The sequence below is a fragment of the Rhincodon typus genome, chromosome 11 (genome assembly GCF_021869965.1).
Source record: "Rhincodon typus isolate 14 chromosome 11, sRhiTyp1.1, whole genome shotgun sequence".
NCBI lineage: Eukaryota > Metazoa > Chordata > Chondrichthyes > Orectolobiformes > Rhincodontidae > Rhincodon > Rhincodon typus.
The window spans coordinates 30,706,885-30,725,266 of record NC_063342.1 but is presented as its reverse complement, the minus strand read 5'-3'; the positions used below and the strand labels follow the sequence as shown (position 1 = coordinate 30,725,266).

Genomic DNA, 18,382 nt, shown 5'->3' with positions numbered 1-18,382 from the left:
GATTTTCTGAAGAAGGGTCTAGGCCCAAAACGTCAGCCTTCCTGCTCCTCTGATGCTGCTTGGCCTGCTGTGTTCATCCAGCTCTACACCTTGTTATCTCAGATTCTCCAGCATCTGCAGTTCCTACTATCTCTGAAATGCATATATGCTCATTTATGATTGAGACAGACAAAAGGTATGCAGTTTTTCACATATACTAAGGGTGGAAAGACTATGGATAAGGCAAACAAAATTACAAAGGTCCAGACCATAAGGGGCAAGTTAGTCTTCTGAACACTTCTGATTTTTTTTCTTTGCAGCTATGTACTGTTGCCTATAAGGCGCTGCCATCCTTCAATTTGATGAGTAAACCTGGGTCTTCTCAGATACATATTATTTCATGTTTTCTTGAGTTTCTTCTGTCTTTTCCCCACACGTGCATGTGCGTACACGTTTTCCCTCTGAAGGCTTTCAAAGTTTTCCACTGTCTACTGCTCTGGGCACTTTGAGATGCAGAGTACGATAAAGCTCCATCAGAGGGCTGTTGTCAAGTAGAATTTCCTTAACTCAAAAGATTGTTGGTGCCTTTCAGTCTCATTCTCCTTCTTCTTTTTCCAAAAAGCAACATTATACTACTCAGGTCAACAACATGCAACACTCAATTTTCAAGCTGCAAAAGACTTTCCTGATACTCCAGTTATAGCAGCCAAACTTCTGTCTTAGTTTATAGTTCCAGAAAATGAAAGATGTGGCCTCTTGCAGTAAGTAGTGGTTTAATTTTGAATAATGTGTGGTGCGTTTCCAAAAACCCCTATGAAGTTAAAATGAATTTATTTTAAAGTCATTAATGTGTGCCCAGTGCTTATTGTAATCCTAGGGCAGTTAAGAGTCAACCACATTGTAAGTCTTGAATCACGTGGGTCAGACCAGGTCAAAATGGCAGATTTCATTCCCTAGTAGATGATGTAGCAACACCTCTTTGAGACAGGTATAAGAATCTTTGAGCTAAGTATCAAGCAGCCTGTCTCAGGCTGGCTTAATGTTTCTTTTGTGGTGTTACACACGAGCAAAATAGGAGCAGAAAAAGACCATTCAACTTCTCAAGCCTGCTTTACAACTTAAAAACATTGCTGACCTTGTTGTGTTTCAGATTCTATTCCCATTTATCCTGAGAATCCTTGATTTCTGTGATTTAAGAATATATCTGTGTGCCTTTAAAAATGTTCAATGATCACCACCTTCCAAGTCTTTCTTGATATACGAGGGAAAATGTCTCCTCAGGGAGTGATGAGCCTGTAGAATTCTCTGCCACAGAAAGCATTTGATGCCAAAATATTGAATGCTTTAAAGAAAGGTTATGGGGAGAAACCAGGAACTGGGTATTGAGTTGGATGATCAGCCATGGTCGTATTGAATGGTGGGGCAGGCTCAAAGGGCTGAGAGGGCTACTTGTGTTTATATTTTCTATGTTTCCGTGACAAATATCAAGCTAAATGACATAGTTTCCTGTACTCGTCCTTCCTCCTTTCTTGAATAGAGAGACTATATTTGCTAAATGGAGCCTTTCCTAAATCTAGGAAATTTTGGAAGATAGTCACCCATGCATCTACTACCTCCTTTTTATTAACCTCTTTTAAGATCTTGATGAAGTTTGGCTGAATCCAGAAACCCATCTGTCTGCACCTTTATCACTTTGCTTTGTACCACTTCCCTTGTGATTGTAATTTCACTGACTTTGCTACTGTCATCCTACCTCCTGATTTTCAGCTATTCCCTGGAGTGTCAGAGGCTGAGGGGTGACCTTAGAGGTTTATAAAATCATGAGGGGCATGGGTAGGGTAAATAGCCAAGGTCTTTTCTCCAGGGTAGGGGAGTTCAAAATAGGAGAACATAGGCTTAAAGTGAGAGCGAAAAGATTTAAAAGGAAACTAAGGGGAACTTTTTCACACAGAAGGTGGTGTGTGTATGGAATGAATTGCCAGAGGAAGTAGTGGAGGCTGGTACAATTATAACACTTGAACGGTATCTGGTTGAGTATGTGAATAGGAAGGGTTTAGGGGATATGGGCCAAATGCTGGCAAATGGGACTGGATTAATTTAGGATATCTGGTCAGCATGGACAAGTTGGACTGAAGGGTCTGTACTTCTCTGTGACTGTGACTGGCACATTTTTTACATCCTCTGAAGTAAAGATAGTGAAGCAAATCTGCTCCTATGATGCTGCTTGGCCTGCTGTGTTCATCCAGCCCTGCACCTTGTTGTCTCGGATTCTCCAGCATCTGCAGTTCCTACTATCTCTGAAGCAAAATATTTGTTTATTTCATCTGTACCTCTTTGCTTTCTGTTATGTTAACATCAAAACATGTTCAGAAATGTACAATTAAAAACTTATCAAAGACCAGAGGAGTTTGGTCCTGTGACTAGCCCATTTAAGGAATCTGTTACAACTTGACAATTAATTTCACTGTCTGCTCAAGGATCTTAGAAGGTGCTATTAGCACCTTTTACAATTACAAAACATTTCAACATTCCCTTTGTTCTCAGTTCCAGGTTTGACATAGAAAGTATGTGCCTTCACTATCTGTTTACAGGTCCCATGCAATTGTATGCATGAAATTTCACAAGTGATTTGGTTTCATTCACTGGAAAATTCCAGAACTGTAGCCAATTTGCGAGTGATGTGATCTATTGCAGCTGTTTTAGTTTAGCAAATCATTTTAAACTTTATAGTTTTTATAATGTTTGTTTTTTTCATTTCTTAAGGTCATGACAGGCTAGGACAAATTCCTACGAGAGACATTGAGTGCATGATATAATCTCTCGACCAATCAGAAGCAGGTTTTGCAAAGCATTCAGCTTATCTCTGGACCATTTCAGGAATATCTTAAGTCTCAGTTTGTATATCTCTCTAACACCCTGGCCAGTCTCTTCCCCCAAAGCTGTTGAATGAGGTCTAATTCATTTATTATGTAAATTTATTTTTTATTGTAAACTATGTAAGTTTATTTTTGTAAATTACATAACTTTTTTTATTGTGAATGGTGTCCCAATGTAGTTTTGGCCTCTCAATGACAGTATTGTATCAACAGTCAGCTGCATGTTAGTGCTTTGATAGCAAAGCTATCTTGAATGAGCAGCCTTTGACTAATTAAGTGTTATTGATATCATAACCCTCAAAGAACCACTGTAGTAATCATTTTAAACAAATTCAGGGATTGAATTTTCCTCATTAAAACTTGAGCAATGATGAGCATTTGTGTCTCTGATCATGAAAACCTGCATCTCTGCCTGTTTCAAATTCACCCACAAAAAATGGCAAGGCAGCAAAACAAGCTCCACTACTATTACTATGTAAAAAGGAGCCATGCTACAATATCAGTGGAGTAGGGGGAGGTACTGCCATAATAGTAATGTATCTTGACTACAGATCAAGAACCTAAGGCTAAAATTATGGGCATGGTGAAATTGAAATTCAGTTAAAAATCTGTAATTTATACAGTCACAATTAGATGAACTTTTATCATTGTTGTAAAAACTCAATTGATTTGGGAAAGGAAATGTGTCATCCTTACCTGATTTGGCCTAAGTGATTCCAGACCCACAGCAATGCAGTTGACTCTTAATTGCCTTCTAGCCAAGCAATTCACTCAGTTCAAGTGCAGTTATGGATAGTAAATGCTGGCATAGCCAGTGACACCCACATCCCAGGAACAAATAAAGAATAACATTTTTCTGGCATTAAAAATGGTATGTGTACATATTTTTAATCCTCATCGTAGTCACATCATGTTTGATTGAATAATTTTATTTATCCTTTTGATATTAAGTAATGGTGAGGGGTGTGGAGACAGTCAGACCAGCCTCCATAAATATTTTTTGTTTTCACTTGCAAGGGAGGATAAAAGGTTTATTAACTGGCCCATTGGTTTGAGGGGACAAATGAAACTTGTCAGCGTAAGTTTGAGTAAAGACTTCAACAATCTGAAACCTAATAATTGTGACTCTAGCAAGCTTTTTTTTAAAAATAACTAACAAATTCAAAATGTGGGAGGGATGGATATTTATTATTTTTATTATGTTTGCTTGTTTACAATTTATGGTATGTTGGTCGCTGGGAATGATTATCAAACTGATTTATTGTCAAATTGTGATTGCAATAAGAATGAAACTTACAATGTAGAATTCGAGATAGTAGGAACTGCAGATGCTGGAGAATCCGAGACAACAAGGTGCAGGGCTGGATGAACACAGCAGGCCAAGCAGCATCGTAGGAGCAGAGGAGGGGGAGAGCCTTACACAAACCTTTTAAAGTTATGTTCTTAAGTCCATAATGGGATTTTATTAATTTTTTGGTGGTGTGTATTTTTTTACGCAGTTAGTAAATGTCTTTGCATTCGCTAATGAGGAATATGGTACATGCTATAAGATAAAAACATGACTGCTGTTGAGGTAGTCAGTGATCTTGAATGATGATCAACATGAAATAATGGTTAAGTACCATTAGTGGTGCCTTCACAAAGTCCTTCAAATCCTGCGGAAGCAGGGCAGTGCAATAGCAATATCTTGTCTGAAGTTAGCATGTCCAGCTTCAAGGTGGTAACCACTCAACCAGTTCCACTGGATAGAACATGTTGCCGGGTTATATGCCTGACACCAGCCTCCTAAAGCAACTGTCTACTCTGACCTTGATTATTGCAAGAGACTCCCAAAAGGATAATAGAAGCAGTTTCAGGATGTCCTGAAAGCATCACCAAAGACACTAGACATGCTCACTGACTGAAAGGAGTCCCTGTCTTCTGACCATCTAATATAGACAAGGTTTATTCAGGAGGGACCCAAATCATTGAGAGACATTAAGCTCTCAACAGATAATCTTTGCTGTTATTTCTGTATTCAAATGGTGAGACTGTAAGTTTCATTCTAACTTTTATTTTTTTATTCAAATTTTTTTCAGTTTATTTTCATCCTAGTAAGCCATGGAAGCCAAACTTTAGGCTGAATTGATTTGAGTTGACAGCTTTTAATATTTATGTTTCAGAAACCAATGATGAAATAAGAGGAGGGTTTATGCTGTGTTTTCTGGATAATGGTATTGGTATGAATCCAGGTAAGTACATTAAAAGTTCTGTTGCCTCTAACTCTGCAAGTTTGCCATGAGGCTTTCCTGATTGTGTGTTTGCTGTTGGCTTGGAAGTGAAATTCTGGATCACCATATCAGTTTAGTTTTCTGCTGAGGTTATGGCAACCAAAGAGTCTCAAAGCATATAGCATGAAAACAGACTCTTTGGTCAATTGTATATGCTGACCAAGTTTCCCAAACTAAACCAGTCCCATTTGCCTGCGTTTGGCCCATATTCTGTTAAACCTTTCCTGTTCATGTACCTGTCCAAATGTCTTTTAAATGTTGTAACTGTACCAGCATCTACTACTTCCTCTGGCAGTTCATTCCACATGCAAACCACCCGCTGTGAAAAAGTTGCCCCTCTGGTCATTTTTAAATCTTTCTCCTTAAAATTATGCCCTCCAGTTTTGAACTCGGCTGTTCACCTTATCTCTGGCCGTCATGACCTTATAAATGCTATAAAGTTACCCCTCAATCTCCTACTCTCTGGGGGAAAAAATCCCAGCCTATCCAGCCTTTCCTTTTAACTCGAACCCTCCAGTCCTGGTAACATCCTTGTAAATCTTTTCTGTACCCTTTCCAAAATAATAATATCCTTCCTATAGCGGGGTGACCAGAACTGTACACTGTACTCCAAAAGTGGCCTCTCAAACACCCTGTACAACTGCAATGTGACATCCCAACTCACATTCAATCGTTTGAGCAATGAAGGCAAGCATGTCAAATGCCTTCTTTTGCCACCCTGTGTCACTGTGACACCACTTTCGAGGAATTTTGCACCTGAGCCCGTAGGTCTCTCTGTTCGACAACACTCGCAGGGCCCTACCATTAAGTGTATAAGTCCTGCCCTTGTTCATCTTGTCAAAATGCAACACCTCACATTTATCTAAATTAAACTCCATCTGCCAGTCCTTGGCCCATTGGCCCAATTGATCAAGATCCCTTTGTAACCTAAGATAGCCTTCACTGTCTGTCAAGAGTACACCTGATTATATTAATTATTTACATTTTTATAAACCATATGCAACACAAAGACTTGTTAAATTTTAGACAAATCTAGGCCTTGGAGAAACCGTCTTGATGTGTACTTGGTATTCCCCACAATTTAAGTGTTAGTCTTCATAGAGTTGTACCCTGACTTGAAAATGGATCTTAGAACTTGAGGATCGCATAAACTAAATTAAGCATAGTTTGAGAAAGAAATAGAGAAAATAAACTGGGGAAGCTGCACTCCTGAATAACAGGAAAGACAAATGAGATGATAGTAGTAACTGAAATACTACAAAATGGGATTTTGAAAGAAAATCAACTAATTAAATAAAGATGCATGTATTAAAGCAACAGTTCAGTTTGAAATTCTAACAATGTTATCATAATAAATTAGTTATTCCTGTACATAATTTGAAAGAAGTATTCAAATATTTTCAATATATTCATCCTGGATTAGTGAACTAAAAAGTCTAGACAGATTCTGCATGTCTGACATTATCTGTGGAGAGAGAACAAGAGTTCAGGTTTTGAGTCCAATAGGTTGTACTATGGATATGGGCTCTGAAATGTGTTTATCTCCACAGATGTTACGCGACTTGAGTTGCTCCAGCACTTTTTTTGTTCTGATCTTGAGCATTTGCAGTACTTTGCTTTTATTTAACTTAAAGTTCTAGCCTGACTCCTCTGGATTAATAATCAAAATGTGCAAGTTGTGAGAATTATTGAGTCAAGTCAGTGAGTTGTTTTTTGTTTTGCACAATACTTCCTTCCTCATGGACTCAGCACAGCACAGAAGGCCATTTAGCCCATCATATTTATACCAGATCTGACTACACTAATCCCATTTTCCGGTTTTTGGCCCAAAACCCTGGAGGCTATGGAAATGCAAATGAATATCTGAATATTGCTTAAATGTTCCAAGAGTTTCTCACTTAACCACCTTTTCAGGTACTGTGTTCCAGGCTCCCACTGCCCACTGAATAATGAGCATTCTCCAAAGCTCTCCTCTTAGCCTTCCATCTCTTGCCTTCAATCGATAATGCATTGTTCTTTACTTTTTTACTTTTGGAAAAGTCAACTTCCTAGCCACCATATCTATGCCCTTCCTAATCCTATTCACTTCTTTCAGGTCCCCTATCAACCTTTGCTGTTCCAAGGAACACAATCCCAGCCTACCTTTCCCAATAGCTCAAGCTTCCTGTCTGGTCAACACACTGTTAAATCTCCTTTGCACCCTCTCTAGCGCAGTATTATCCATTCTATAATATGATGACCAGAACAGCACACAGAATTCTAGTTGTAGCCTTACCAGCATTTCATACATTTCCAGCGTAACCTCCTTGCTCTTGTGTTCTATGCTTCTGCTAATAAAGGCAAATATCCTATAAACTGCCTTAACCACTTTATCTATGTGCCTTCGTACCTTCAGGGATATGTGGATATGTACACAAACGTCCCTCTGATCTTCAGTACTTTCTGGGATCCAGCTGTTTTATAGCATAAACCTTTCCTTGTTATCCTTCCACAAGTGTGTTAGTTTTCTGGTTTGAATTCCATTTCATTTATGACTATTCTGACCACCTGAGGGGTCTGTTGATATCCTCCTCATTAATGGCGTTATCTGCAAACTACTTCATCAGTTTTCTTGCATTTAATTCTAAATAATTAATGAACACCACAATCAGCAAGGTTCCCAGCACTGAACCCTACAGTACCCCACTGGAAACAGATTTTCAGTCACAGAAACATTCCTTTATCATCACCCTCTCCTTCACGCCTCTCAGCCAATTTTGGATCCAATACCACTTTGTCTTGGATCCTGTGGGTTTTTGGTTTCTTTACAAAGTCTGCCAAAGTCCATGTAGACCACATTGCCCTTGTCGATGTTTCCGGTTACCTCAAAATTCAATCAAATTTGTCAAACAGTCTTTCCATAACAGGTCCATGCTGATGTATTTGATTAATCTGACTTTCTCCAAATTCTGTCACTAGGAATTCTTTCTAATAATTTCCATGCCATTGAGGTTAGACTGGCCTGTAACTTCCTTATCTATACCTTCCCTATCTATACCTTCCCCTCTCTGTCTTGTTTCAAATAATGGGACAATGTTAGCAACACTCCAGTCCTCTGGCACCTTGATTGTGGTCAGAGGATTTGAAAATGCTTGTCAATGATCCTGTTATCTCCTTCTCCAACAGCCTAAACTACATCTCAACAAGACCCATGGCATTATTCACTCTTAAGGCTGCTAAAACCCCTGGTGTCTACACCTGCGTCATCTTTTTCCATTTTGAGGACCACACCCACAACTTCTGGATTTGCACACTGATTACCATTATGGGCCCTACTCTTTCTGTAGTTATTCTCTTGCTCTTTTATAATGTTTTTTCAAGAACCGTTTGGACTATTCTTAATTCCTCTTGTAATGATTTCTGCTGCACTCTTTGCTTTCCTAATTTCCTTTAAGTTCTCCCAGCACTTTTTATATTCCATTTAATGACTGTCTCATATTCTTTGTGCAATAAGCTTATTTTCTTAGTCCTAAACTTTATGTTCCTTAACATCTAGGCTTCTCCAGTCTCCACCCTTATCTTGATGGGAAAATACTTGCCCTGGCCTCTTGCTATTTCCTTCTTGAAAGCCTCCTATTGCTCTGATACTTTACAAGGAGTTGCTTCCAATTCACTCAGACCAAATCTTTTTGAAATTTCTCCATAACTATTCTAAATCTAACTGAGTTATGATCACTGTGTGCAAAATGCTTCCCTGCTGATGCACCTTCTACCTGATTGGACTTAATTCTGAATATTAGGTCCAGAATTTCCCCTTCCTTTATAACTGGTAACCATACCAACCCCTTGACGTAAAATTCCATTCAGCTTTAAGATTGTGTTTTGTTCCTATTAACTGTTAACAGTGAGTGTAAATGAGCACCAGATCCTATTAATCTTCCTTCTAATATCTGACCAAGAAGATGATCAGGTATACAATGGATGATGTTACACTTCCCTAATGTAGAAGAACCTTGGACTTTATCTGTTATAGATTTTCATGTTCACTTAGTCACATTGTATCCTTTTATAGCTCCCTTCTCCTATCTACAAAACTTAATGTAGGTAAGTTGGACGTAAATTCCGTTTTCCTCCCCTAATTAAACGAAATATGCTGAAAAACCTCTTTACCAAATAGGGAACATTCAGTTTACTCTATCCCTATCTCTAAACTAATTACAGACCTGTTTCACAAATTGCCTTCAATTCATGCTCTTTTAATTGTATTTTCTTATGATATTATAGAAATTATATAAACGCCATTCATGGGCACATCATACTGTTGACAGTTGTAGTGACTTCAAGAAAAAACAGGGCTTGGATAGTCGGACGTGACCTACCTTTCAAAAATCTGCATTAATTTTTATTGATAGGTTCATAGTTCTAAATTCTCAGCCATTGCCTTTGGCGATTAGGTTCCAGAAATTCAGCACAAAAATGTTATTTGTTTATTGTAAATTACAGTAAACATATGAAAACAGGATTATAACAAAATTTCTACATTTCACAGGTGAAGCAGAAGACATTATTCATTTAGGAAAGTCTATAAAGAGGGCTTCAAATTCCCGACTTGTTGGGCGGTTTGGAAATGGATTGAAGTCGTGAGTTTCAGAGAAGTTTGTCATTAGTTTTGCAGAAGAAATTAGTTCAAACCTTTGAGATTGATTTTTAGAATTAAGAAAACATTCTTGTCAACTTTCTTCTGTTTTGCTCTGCTGTTTGAATGTGATTGTTTGTTTCTAAAATGAATGTATGATTGACAAGTTATGGATGACACAAAATGGGCGGGAAAGCAAGTAATGAAAGAATTCTCTTATTACTGTTTGCCTATTTGAGTCGACAGAATTCATTTCTTTATTAACTGATAAGATGATATGATGTAGGAGCAGAAAATTAGGCCATTTGGTGGAGTCTGCTCCACCATTCAGTAAGATAATGGCTGATCTGATAACACTCCATCACTCTCTTCCCTTATCCTTATAACCCCTGATTCCCTTCCTGATTAAATATATTCCAGACTGAAAGAGATTTTTAATGACACAGCTTGGAAAGCCCTCTCCAGTAAATCTTCCACAAATTCATACTTTTTGAGATTAGAAATTCCTCCTAATCTGTCCTAATTGGGTGATCCCTTAGAGATTATGCCCTCTGGTCCTAGACACTCTTTCAAATAGAAACTACCCTTCAGGATCTACCCTGTCAAGCCCCAAAGAATAATTTTTATTTTAAATAGGCTGCCTCTCATTTTTCTAAACTCCACTGAGTACAGGCCCAACTTACACAAGCTCTCCTCAAATTCCTCCATGTCAAGGATCGATTTAGTAAATCTTCTCTGGATTGCCTCTAATATCTTTCCTTGAACAATATGGGGTTCAAAACTCTTCTCAGTGTTCTATTTGTGGCTGGCATGGTGCCTTGAATAATTTGAGCAAGATTTATCTGTTTTTATACTTTAATCCTTTGAAATAAAAAGCATCATTCCATTTCCCTTCCTATTACCTGCTGAAATTCTATGGTAGCATTTTGTGATTTATACATGAGGGCTCCTAAATTGCCCTTTGCTGCTTGTCTTGTTTGAATTCTTTCTCTCTTGGACTTCAAACTTTTTAATATTGCATTTTCCTTTTATTGTTCTCATCTCTTTCCATTTGTCTTTGTTCATTTTTCCCCTCACTTTCCGATTCGAACGTTATTATTTACATTTCTGTTTTCTCCCTATCCATTCCATTGTTCTTTTCATTTTCTTTCCTTTCTATCTCTTTTCTTACATCTAATTGAAGTTTTACAATTTTAAACAGAATCTTAGCTAATTCTACTCCTAACATTAAAATCTTGTTTCCCTCCTTTTAACTCAATGTTTGGTAATCACTAGGCAGCTCATCCATGTGAGATCTAGCTTTTATTTCCACTCTCAATTTGTCTTCTAATGCTGTGTAGCCTTAGTTTTTCTGTGGGCTCACTGTTCCCCTCCTGCCATCTCCCACTCATTGGGCAGCACACCCTGATGAACATGAGTGTGTGACCTGGAAGGCATCCTTCATCAGCATCTTTAGCCTTGAATAGGATTTCTGATCTTTGCTACTTTTCAGTCTTCTGACACGACCCTCATTTATAGGGAAAATTACTGTATTAGAGAAGGAACTTCTGCTATCTTCGCCCTACTTCCCTTCACGCCAAAGCTATATGTAAAGAAAAGCACCTAGTTTAAAAGGTACAATGTTGGTGTGTAGACAGATTGTACAATTACTTAAACATCATTCAGTTTATGCTAATTTATCTTTTGGGAGAGTGAAAGGCAGGAATTTGTAGGAACATTCTCAAGAAATTGTTGAGTTGGTAAAGTCCCAAATAAAATGTGTTTGAACCTGAGATTTATCTGACTTTACAGAAAGGAGAACAAAATGGGGACTGGGAAATGCAACATACTTGTTCCCAGCTTGGATTTTGACTTAAGTTTTACAGGATGGGTAAGGAAGTCCAAGATGGGTGATGGAGATCCTTGGGAAAGAAATGGAAGTTTTAATGCCATAATAGTGAAGCTTGGTGTTGAAATTCATGACCTCTAACCCCACTAACTACAGAAAAATTAACCTATACTGACCATGTTTATTCCTTTCAGCATTTGAAAATTTTTTACCAAATACAAAGTGTATTGCAGTTCTCCCTAGCACAGTTAAATTTTTCCTGTAGTACGCAGCACAAACTTGCATGCAGAATTCCAGTTAAGACTTAAACCTGATATTTTGAATGGTCATCATGTCCTGTAGGTTTGTTTTTCAGGAATTCCTGAAAAAAAACAAACTTCAGGTTTTCAATTTGTTCAGGACATGCATTGACAACCTTGGGGATTGGTGTGCAAATGGTAAATCGTTCTTGATCCAAAGCATCCTTTTAAACATTGACTGCCATGAGGTTTCAAGGAACTCTTGACATTATGCTCCCAATGAGGAAACATGCAAAGAAAATCATCACCTATCTAGTAATTATTCTTGACAAATGTTTCACTGGGAAGTGGCATACTGCACTAATACCTGTCGTCCAGGCACGTGGATCATATGTGCCTGCCTGCATTTAGAAATAAAGCATTGTACTTACTTTGGCCTTGGTTGTCTTATTCAAAAAGATTGCTTAAAATTGTGTATTCTGATTGGTTGCCATACTTGGAAGCTGATTGGTACAATGGGTAAGTGCTTCTCATTTGGCTAGGTGTACAATTTGAGTGATGATCTATCAGTTATTACACAAATGCCCATAATATTCTTTATGCTGTACTAATGTGCATGTGCAGACAGGTAGATGTATTAACCAGGAAAAGAGTACACTCACTTTGGTCCTGGCATTGAGTCTATGTTGGATAATACATGCATTATGTGCAAGCAGGCAGTTCAAAGATTGTAAGAACATACTTTCTTTGGCCCTTATTTTGAGATTGCTTGGGAAATAATGATAAAGAAGGAAAAGCAAGAATTTCAAGATAGTTGATTCTCATTCATCCCAAATCCAGTATATTTTATTACCAAAGAAAAGTCACCAACAATGAGAAAACAAATTTTGACGCATTTCACTACAGCATGGTGCCCAAGCTAAGTATTATCCAACTATAGAACCATAAAGGAAAGCTTTGGAGAAGTTTTTCAAAAAGGCAGAGAAATACAGGAAAGCAGTCACTGGTTGAGTGAAGTTATTCTGTGGCTCAACTAGTTTTATGACAGCTTAATAGGCTGTGAAATGAGGAAAATCATATTGTGAAATGAGGAAAGTCATACACTGATGTGAATCTGTATAAGAGTGATGTATCTAAATCTCAGACTCAGCTGTGCAGTGATCTTTTTTTAAAAAAAGGAAAAAATTCTCATAATTAAAGACATGCCTTTATCTGTGAAGCCTGAGGGATAGAATGATGAAAATGAGAACAGATATTACCTGCTAACTGGTTGAGATAAAATTTAGCTCCAGTGTGAGTAATTGTTTTAAACTGAGTTTCATAAATTGAGAATCCAATTGAAAGCTTAAATCATAGCCCTGTTTGCCAATGACAACACTGTCCAGATATTAAATGATTATCCAAAAATTCTAGGAGCAGAAATCACCTTAAAGTAAGAGGTTTTTTTTTCAAATTTAAGAATGCTATTCATGTCAACTAAATGGCTTGATTCATTTGTTTTTAAACTTTTGTTAGCATTTTAAGGAAACGTCTTCAATTTAGCAACTTGTCAAATTCTCTGGAATGTTAACCAAATATTTATGAGCCTGTGTAGAATTGTTGCAGAGAAATTCACAAATGAATTTTTTCATTATTATTGTGTCAATAATGACAATGTGGCTCTTTAGACTTTTTGACTAAATTTTAAAATGGTTCTACTCATTGAGTTTGAAGACCTTGGGCAAACAACTTTTTCTCAGACTTATGTAGTTATACATCTTGTCCTTGTGTTCTCAAGCTATATTGAGAAATACACCAATTTTTATCCTTATTCCAAAATATGTTACTTCACTAATTTTCTGTATTGAATTGCATTTTCCACCAACTTGTTCATTATCAGAAATATCATCATCCTTTTACTGCCAACATAACTCTCAATTTCTGTGGATTTTAAGTTTGTGAACAAGCAACCTGACAAAAAGCTGCAAAAATAAGTTGTAGCTGTTCTGTTAAATTGTTATAATACTACAGCTGTGTGAATCACAATCAGCTACTCCTCTGTATTTAATTATGACTTACTACTTTCAGTGGTTCAATGAGGATCGGAATGGATTTCATTCTCTTTACCAAAAAAGACAATACCATGACATGCATCCTTATGTCTCGAACATTTTATGAGAAAGAAGGTATTGATGAGGTAAGTGAGAGAGAACTTTATTTTCACCATTTTGTTTTCTGTCTGATCCCGTAAGAGCTTGGCTGGCTCTCTGATTCATCCTGGATCTGAGAAAATGAGAGTGTAGACTGTGTCAGATATCCCCTTTGCCTTCATATGCCTTTCATATAGTATAGTTAAGTGGCCAGCCAAAAGATAAGTAGTCATTTCGTAGTACAGAACTTGAGTATTACTGAAACAGTAGTATAAAAGCTGTTTCTGACATTTTAAGTTCTTAGTGAACATTATTCAATACAAACACTCTAGGTTTGGTAATAGTTTTAACCTATGTCCAAAACCAACAAAAACACTCTTATTCTCAGGGCAATCAGCCTGTTTAACTATATCTCAACTGCACATTCCATTGTCAACAGGTCCTAGCACGGACTCAAAACCTGGATTTTCTGACTAAGAGGTAGGGACGCAACCACTGCACAATTAAGACCTCAAATTTTACTTATTGATCATTAAAATTGCTAGGTGGAATCCCATTCTGAGGTATGACCTGCTTTTGCCCTTAGAGTTTGGTGTTATTATCTCACTGACCATACTAACCTTCAGTTGTCCACCAAATCTTTGAAAGCAGAATCCTTGCCTTCATCCTCTTTGACGATGTAAAAGTATAAACAGAGACTTAATACTTTGCAAGACCATATGAACAAATGTAAAAGTACAGCACAGGAACAGGCCCTTCGGCCCTCCAAGCCTGTGCTGACCATCGTGCCTAATTAATCTAAAAAAAACCTGCCATGTTTAGATCTGTATCCCTCTATTCCCTCCCTATTCATGTACTCATCTAGGTGCCTTTTAAAAGTCTTCAATATGCCCACTTCCACCACCTCTTCTGGTGTGCATTCCAGGCTGCTACCACTCTGTGTGAAAAACTTACCTCGCATATCTCCCTTAAACTTTCTCCCTCTGACCTTGAACCTGTGTCCCCTGTGGGTGTGGCTGAATGATCTGTTTGTGCTGTTCTTCCTTCCGCTGAGCATGAGATGAGCACATTACAAAGCTCAAGTAATTTCAGCTCCAGAGTTCCTAACACAATATTAGCAAGCAGCTGTTTTCTTGGCGAGATAGTAGGAACTGCAGATGCTGGAAAATCCGAGACAACAAGGTGCAGAGCTGGATGAACACAGCAGGCCAAGCAGCATCATAGGAGCAGGTTGTTTTTGAAATCATAATATATTTAGCATATTTGCCTGCAACATTGATATTCAGGATTTGGCAGATGTGGACTCTTTCTAGATTACCATCTGTTATGGTATTCAGTGCAATCTGGTGACCAACTTGCACACAAATCATCTAACTTTCCTTTGGTGCGGAATTGTTAGCATACTTTTGTTGTAAAGAAGTGAAAAACTGTTCACTATTTAAAAATAAGGTGCACAAGCCACACTAAAGTATTATCAATCTTGTGGCATTTTTCAGTGCCTATTTTGTGCTGGTTAGACATTTCAAGCAGAAATATAAAGTGACTAGCATTTTTGCATTTGAGAATATAAAAGTGTTTGTGATTTTTAAAAATGCCCTTAATGAATAACATCATACAGCATGGAAACAGGCTCTGTGGCCCAACTTGTCCATGCCAACCAAGTTTCCTTAACTGAACTAGTCCCTTTTTCCTGCATTTTCCCATATCCCTCAAATGTATCCATGTACCTGTCCAAATATCTTTTGTAATTGTACTCACCTCGACCACTTCCTCTGGCAGCTCGTTCCATATACGCATCATTCTATTTTTTTTTAAAAAAAGAAAGATAACGGAAAAAAGACTTGTCTCTCAGGTCCCTTTTAGATTTTTCCCTTATCACCTTAAACCTCTGCTCTGTAGCTTTAGACACCCCTACCCCTGGTGATAAGGCTATTCACCTTATCTATGTCCCTCATGATCTTACAAACCTCTATACACTCTGGGGGTGGGGAGATGGGGGGGTGTTGTGGGGAAGGGGAGAAAGGCCAGTCCGTCCAGCCTCTCCTTTATAACTCAAACGTTTCAGTCTCTGTAACATCCTTGTAAATCTTTTTTGCGCTCTTTCCGGTTTACTAACACCCTTCCTATGGCAGGTGACCAGAATTGTACACAATACTCCAAATGAATTTTGTGTTGGTTTTCTAGGTGATTGTGCCGATGCCATCCTGGTATGTTGCAAGTAAGGAACCCATGATAACTGAAAAAGAAAAGTTCTCCCTTGAAATTGCACTCGTTCATAAATATTCTCCATTTAAAAAGGAGTTTGATGTGATGCGGCAGTTTAATAAAATTACAGGAACAAGTGGTAAGGACATGTGCAGTATAATAAATAGCCACTGAATTATTTTACTCAGTCATGGAAGTCATCAAAACTTGTTAATATTTGTATTTTATATATTGTACATACAAATTAGTAAACTCCTTTGAAATTCACTGGCTGAAACCAAACTTCAATAAATTATTAATAGCTCTGAATGATGATGTTAGGAGATAATCCCAGTGTTGAAACCAAATTGATGTTACAAAAGACCATCTGACTTTGCTTTTTCTGATGAACTGGCTTGTTGAGATGTGGGGCATGTTTGTACAGTTCAATCTGTCAGATGACATTGAGCTCAGCATTGAGGTCACTCATCACAACTTGATCATCAAAGTTGGGTGCCTCATCCAGTGTGTCTTCCAATCTTTTGTAAAATTCATGTTTCCCTTTGTCTTTCTATCTCGTGCATAACCTTGCACAACAGGACATGTGAAAGTCACTGTAGGAGCAAATTACTGCAGATGTTGGAATCTGTACTGGAAACAAGAAATGCTGGCGATTACAGGAGGTCAGGCAGCATCCATGGAGAGAAAGCAAGCTAACATTTAGAGTCTGGATGACTCTTCAGAGTTCTGATGAAGAGTCATCTAGATTCGCAAGGTTAATTTACTTTCTCTCCATGGACGCTGCCTGACCTCCTGTGATCACCAGCATTTCTTGTTTCCAGTACAGATTCTAGCATCTACAGTAATTTGTTCCTACAGTGACTTTCACATGTCCTATGTGGAGTCTTGTGATTGTGCATCATCTAGCTCTGTTTCATACAGATCCAAGGGTGGCAACAGTGGCGAAAACCATAGAACATAATTTCCTTCAACTATGTTGATGGATGAAACTTCCTGCTGATCCAATACATCTACTTCCAGTTAAATACCTGTTTTCCTCCCATTAGATTTGCACTGAAATTTTTACATGACTCCAATATCTTTTGTTATTTGTTCTCCTTAACTGTACACAACACACCAACTGCAGCCTAATTGATTTGCAAATTCAGTAACATTTCTCCTTCATTTGTATTCAATGTCTTGTTCCTTTTTGAGGTTTATTTATTCTTGATTCTCTCCTGGTGAGTGCAAGACACAAAAGCTTCAACTGCATGTCTTTTTTTCTAATTTTGTATATGCCAGATATGAAGATCATGCGACCAAGAACTGTTGAATCATATCAAACAGCACACTTCTTTGGCTGTTTGCCACAGAACAAGCTCTTTGTAATCAACCAACCCATACTTGCAAACTTAGACCACTGTGTTGATATGAAAATTTGAGGTGGTAAATAATGAGGACAATAGCCTTAGATTACAGGACGATGTAGATGGGCTGATCAATGGCAAATGGAATTCAATCCAGATAGGTGTGAGATGATGTATTTGGACAGGACAAATAAAGCAAGGGAATATATGGTCAGCTTTATGACCCTGGGTGCATTGACGATCAGAGGAAAGTTGGTAAATGTGTCCATTCGTTCGTTAAGGTATCAGGGCAGATGGATAAATTGGTTAAGAACGCATGTTGGATACCTGACTCTATTAGCTGAAGCATGGAGTTTAAGAGCAGGGAGATTATGTTAGAACAGTACAAAACATTAGTTAGACCACAGCGAGAGTAGTGTGTGCAGTTCTGGAATCCACATTTTCTATGATTGGACTGGTGAGGGTGCAGAGGACATTTGCCAGGATGTTGCCTGGGCTGGAGAGTTTTAGTAATGAAGAGAGATTGAATAGACTAGGTATGTTTTTCTTGGAGCAGAGGAGACTGAATAGGGGCATGATTGAGATGTATAAAATTATGGGAGGCATTTATATGGTAGACAGAAAGAGATATTCCCCCTTGGTGAAGGGATCATTGACCAAGGGGCAGAAGTTTTGAGGGAATGTGAGGAAAACGTTTTTTTACCCAGAGAGTGATGGGAATCTGGTACTCATTGCCTACAAGGATGGTAGAGGCTGAAACCTTCATAAAGTCACTATAATCCTGCTAGACTGTAGAGAGACGGACAACTGGCAATGGTTTAACCTGAGGATCTCCATGCCTCAGGTGAGGGGAGAGATTGAAAAGGAGAGTTCCGCCTGGTAACCTCCATTGTGT

General features: G+C 38.1%; 1 protein-coding gene across 1 annotated transcript in view; it reads left to right on the top strand.

Annotated features, from left to right (window-relative positions):
- The window catches only part of LOC125484419 (ATPase MORC2-like), a 57,088-nt gene that overhangs the window by 7,428 nt on the left and 31,278 nt on the right, over positions 1–18,382 (top strand). Inside the window, exons 4-7 of the mRNA XM_048603078.1 lie at positions 5,018–5,086; positions 9,654–9,744; positions 13,875–13,983; positions 16,121–16,280. Of these exons, the coding sequence (XP_048459035.1) occupies positions 5,018–5,086; positions 9,654–9,744; positions 13,875–13,983; positions 16,121–16,280 (429 nt within the window). The remainder of the gene's footprint in view (positions 1–5,017; positions 5,087–9,653; positions 9,745–13,874; positions 13,984–16,120; positions 16,281–18,382) is intronic.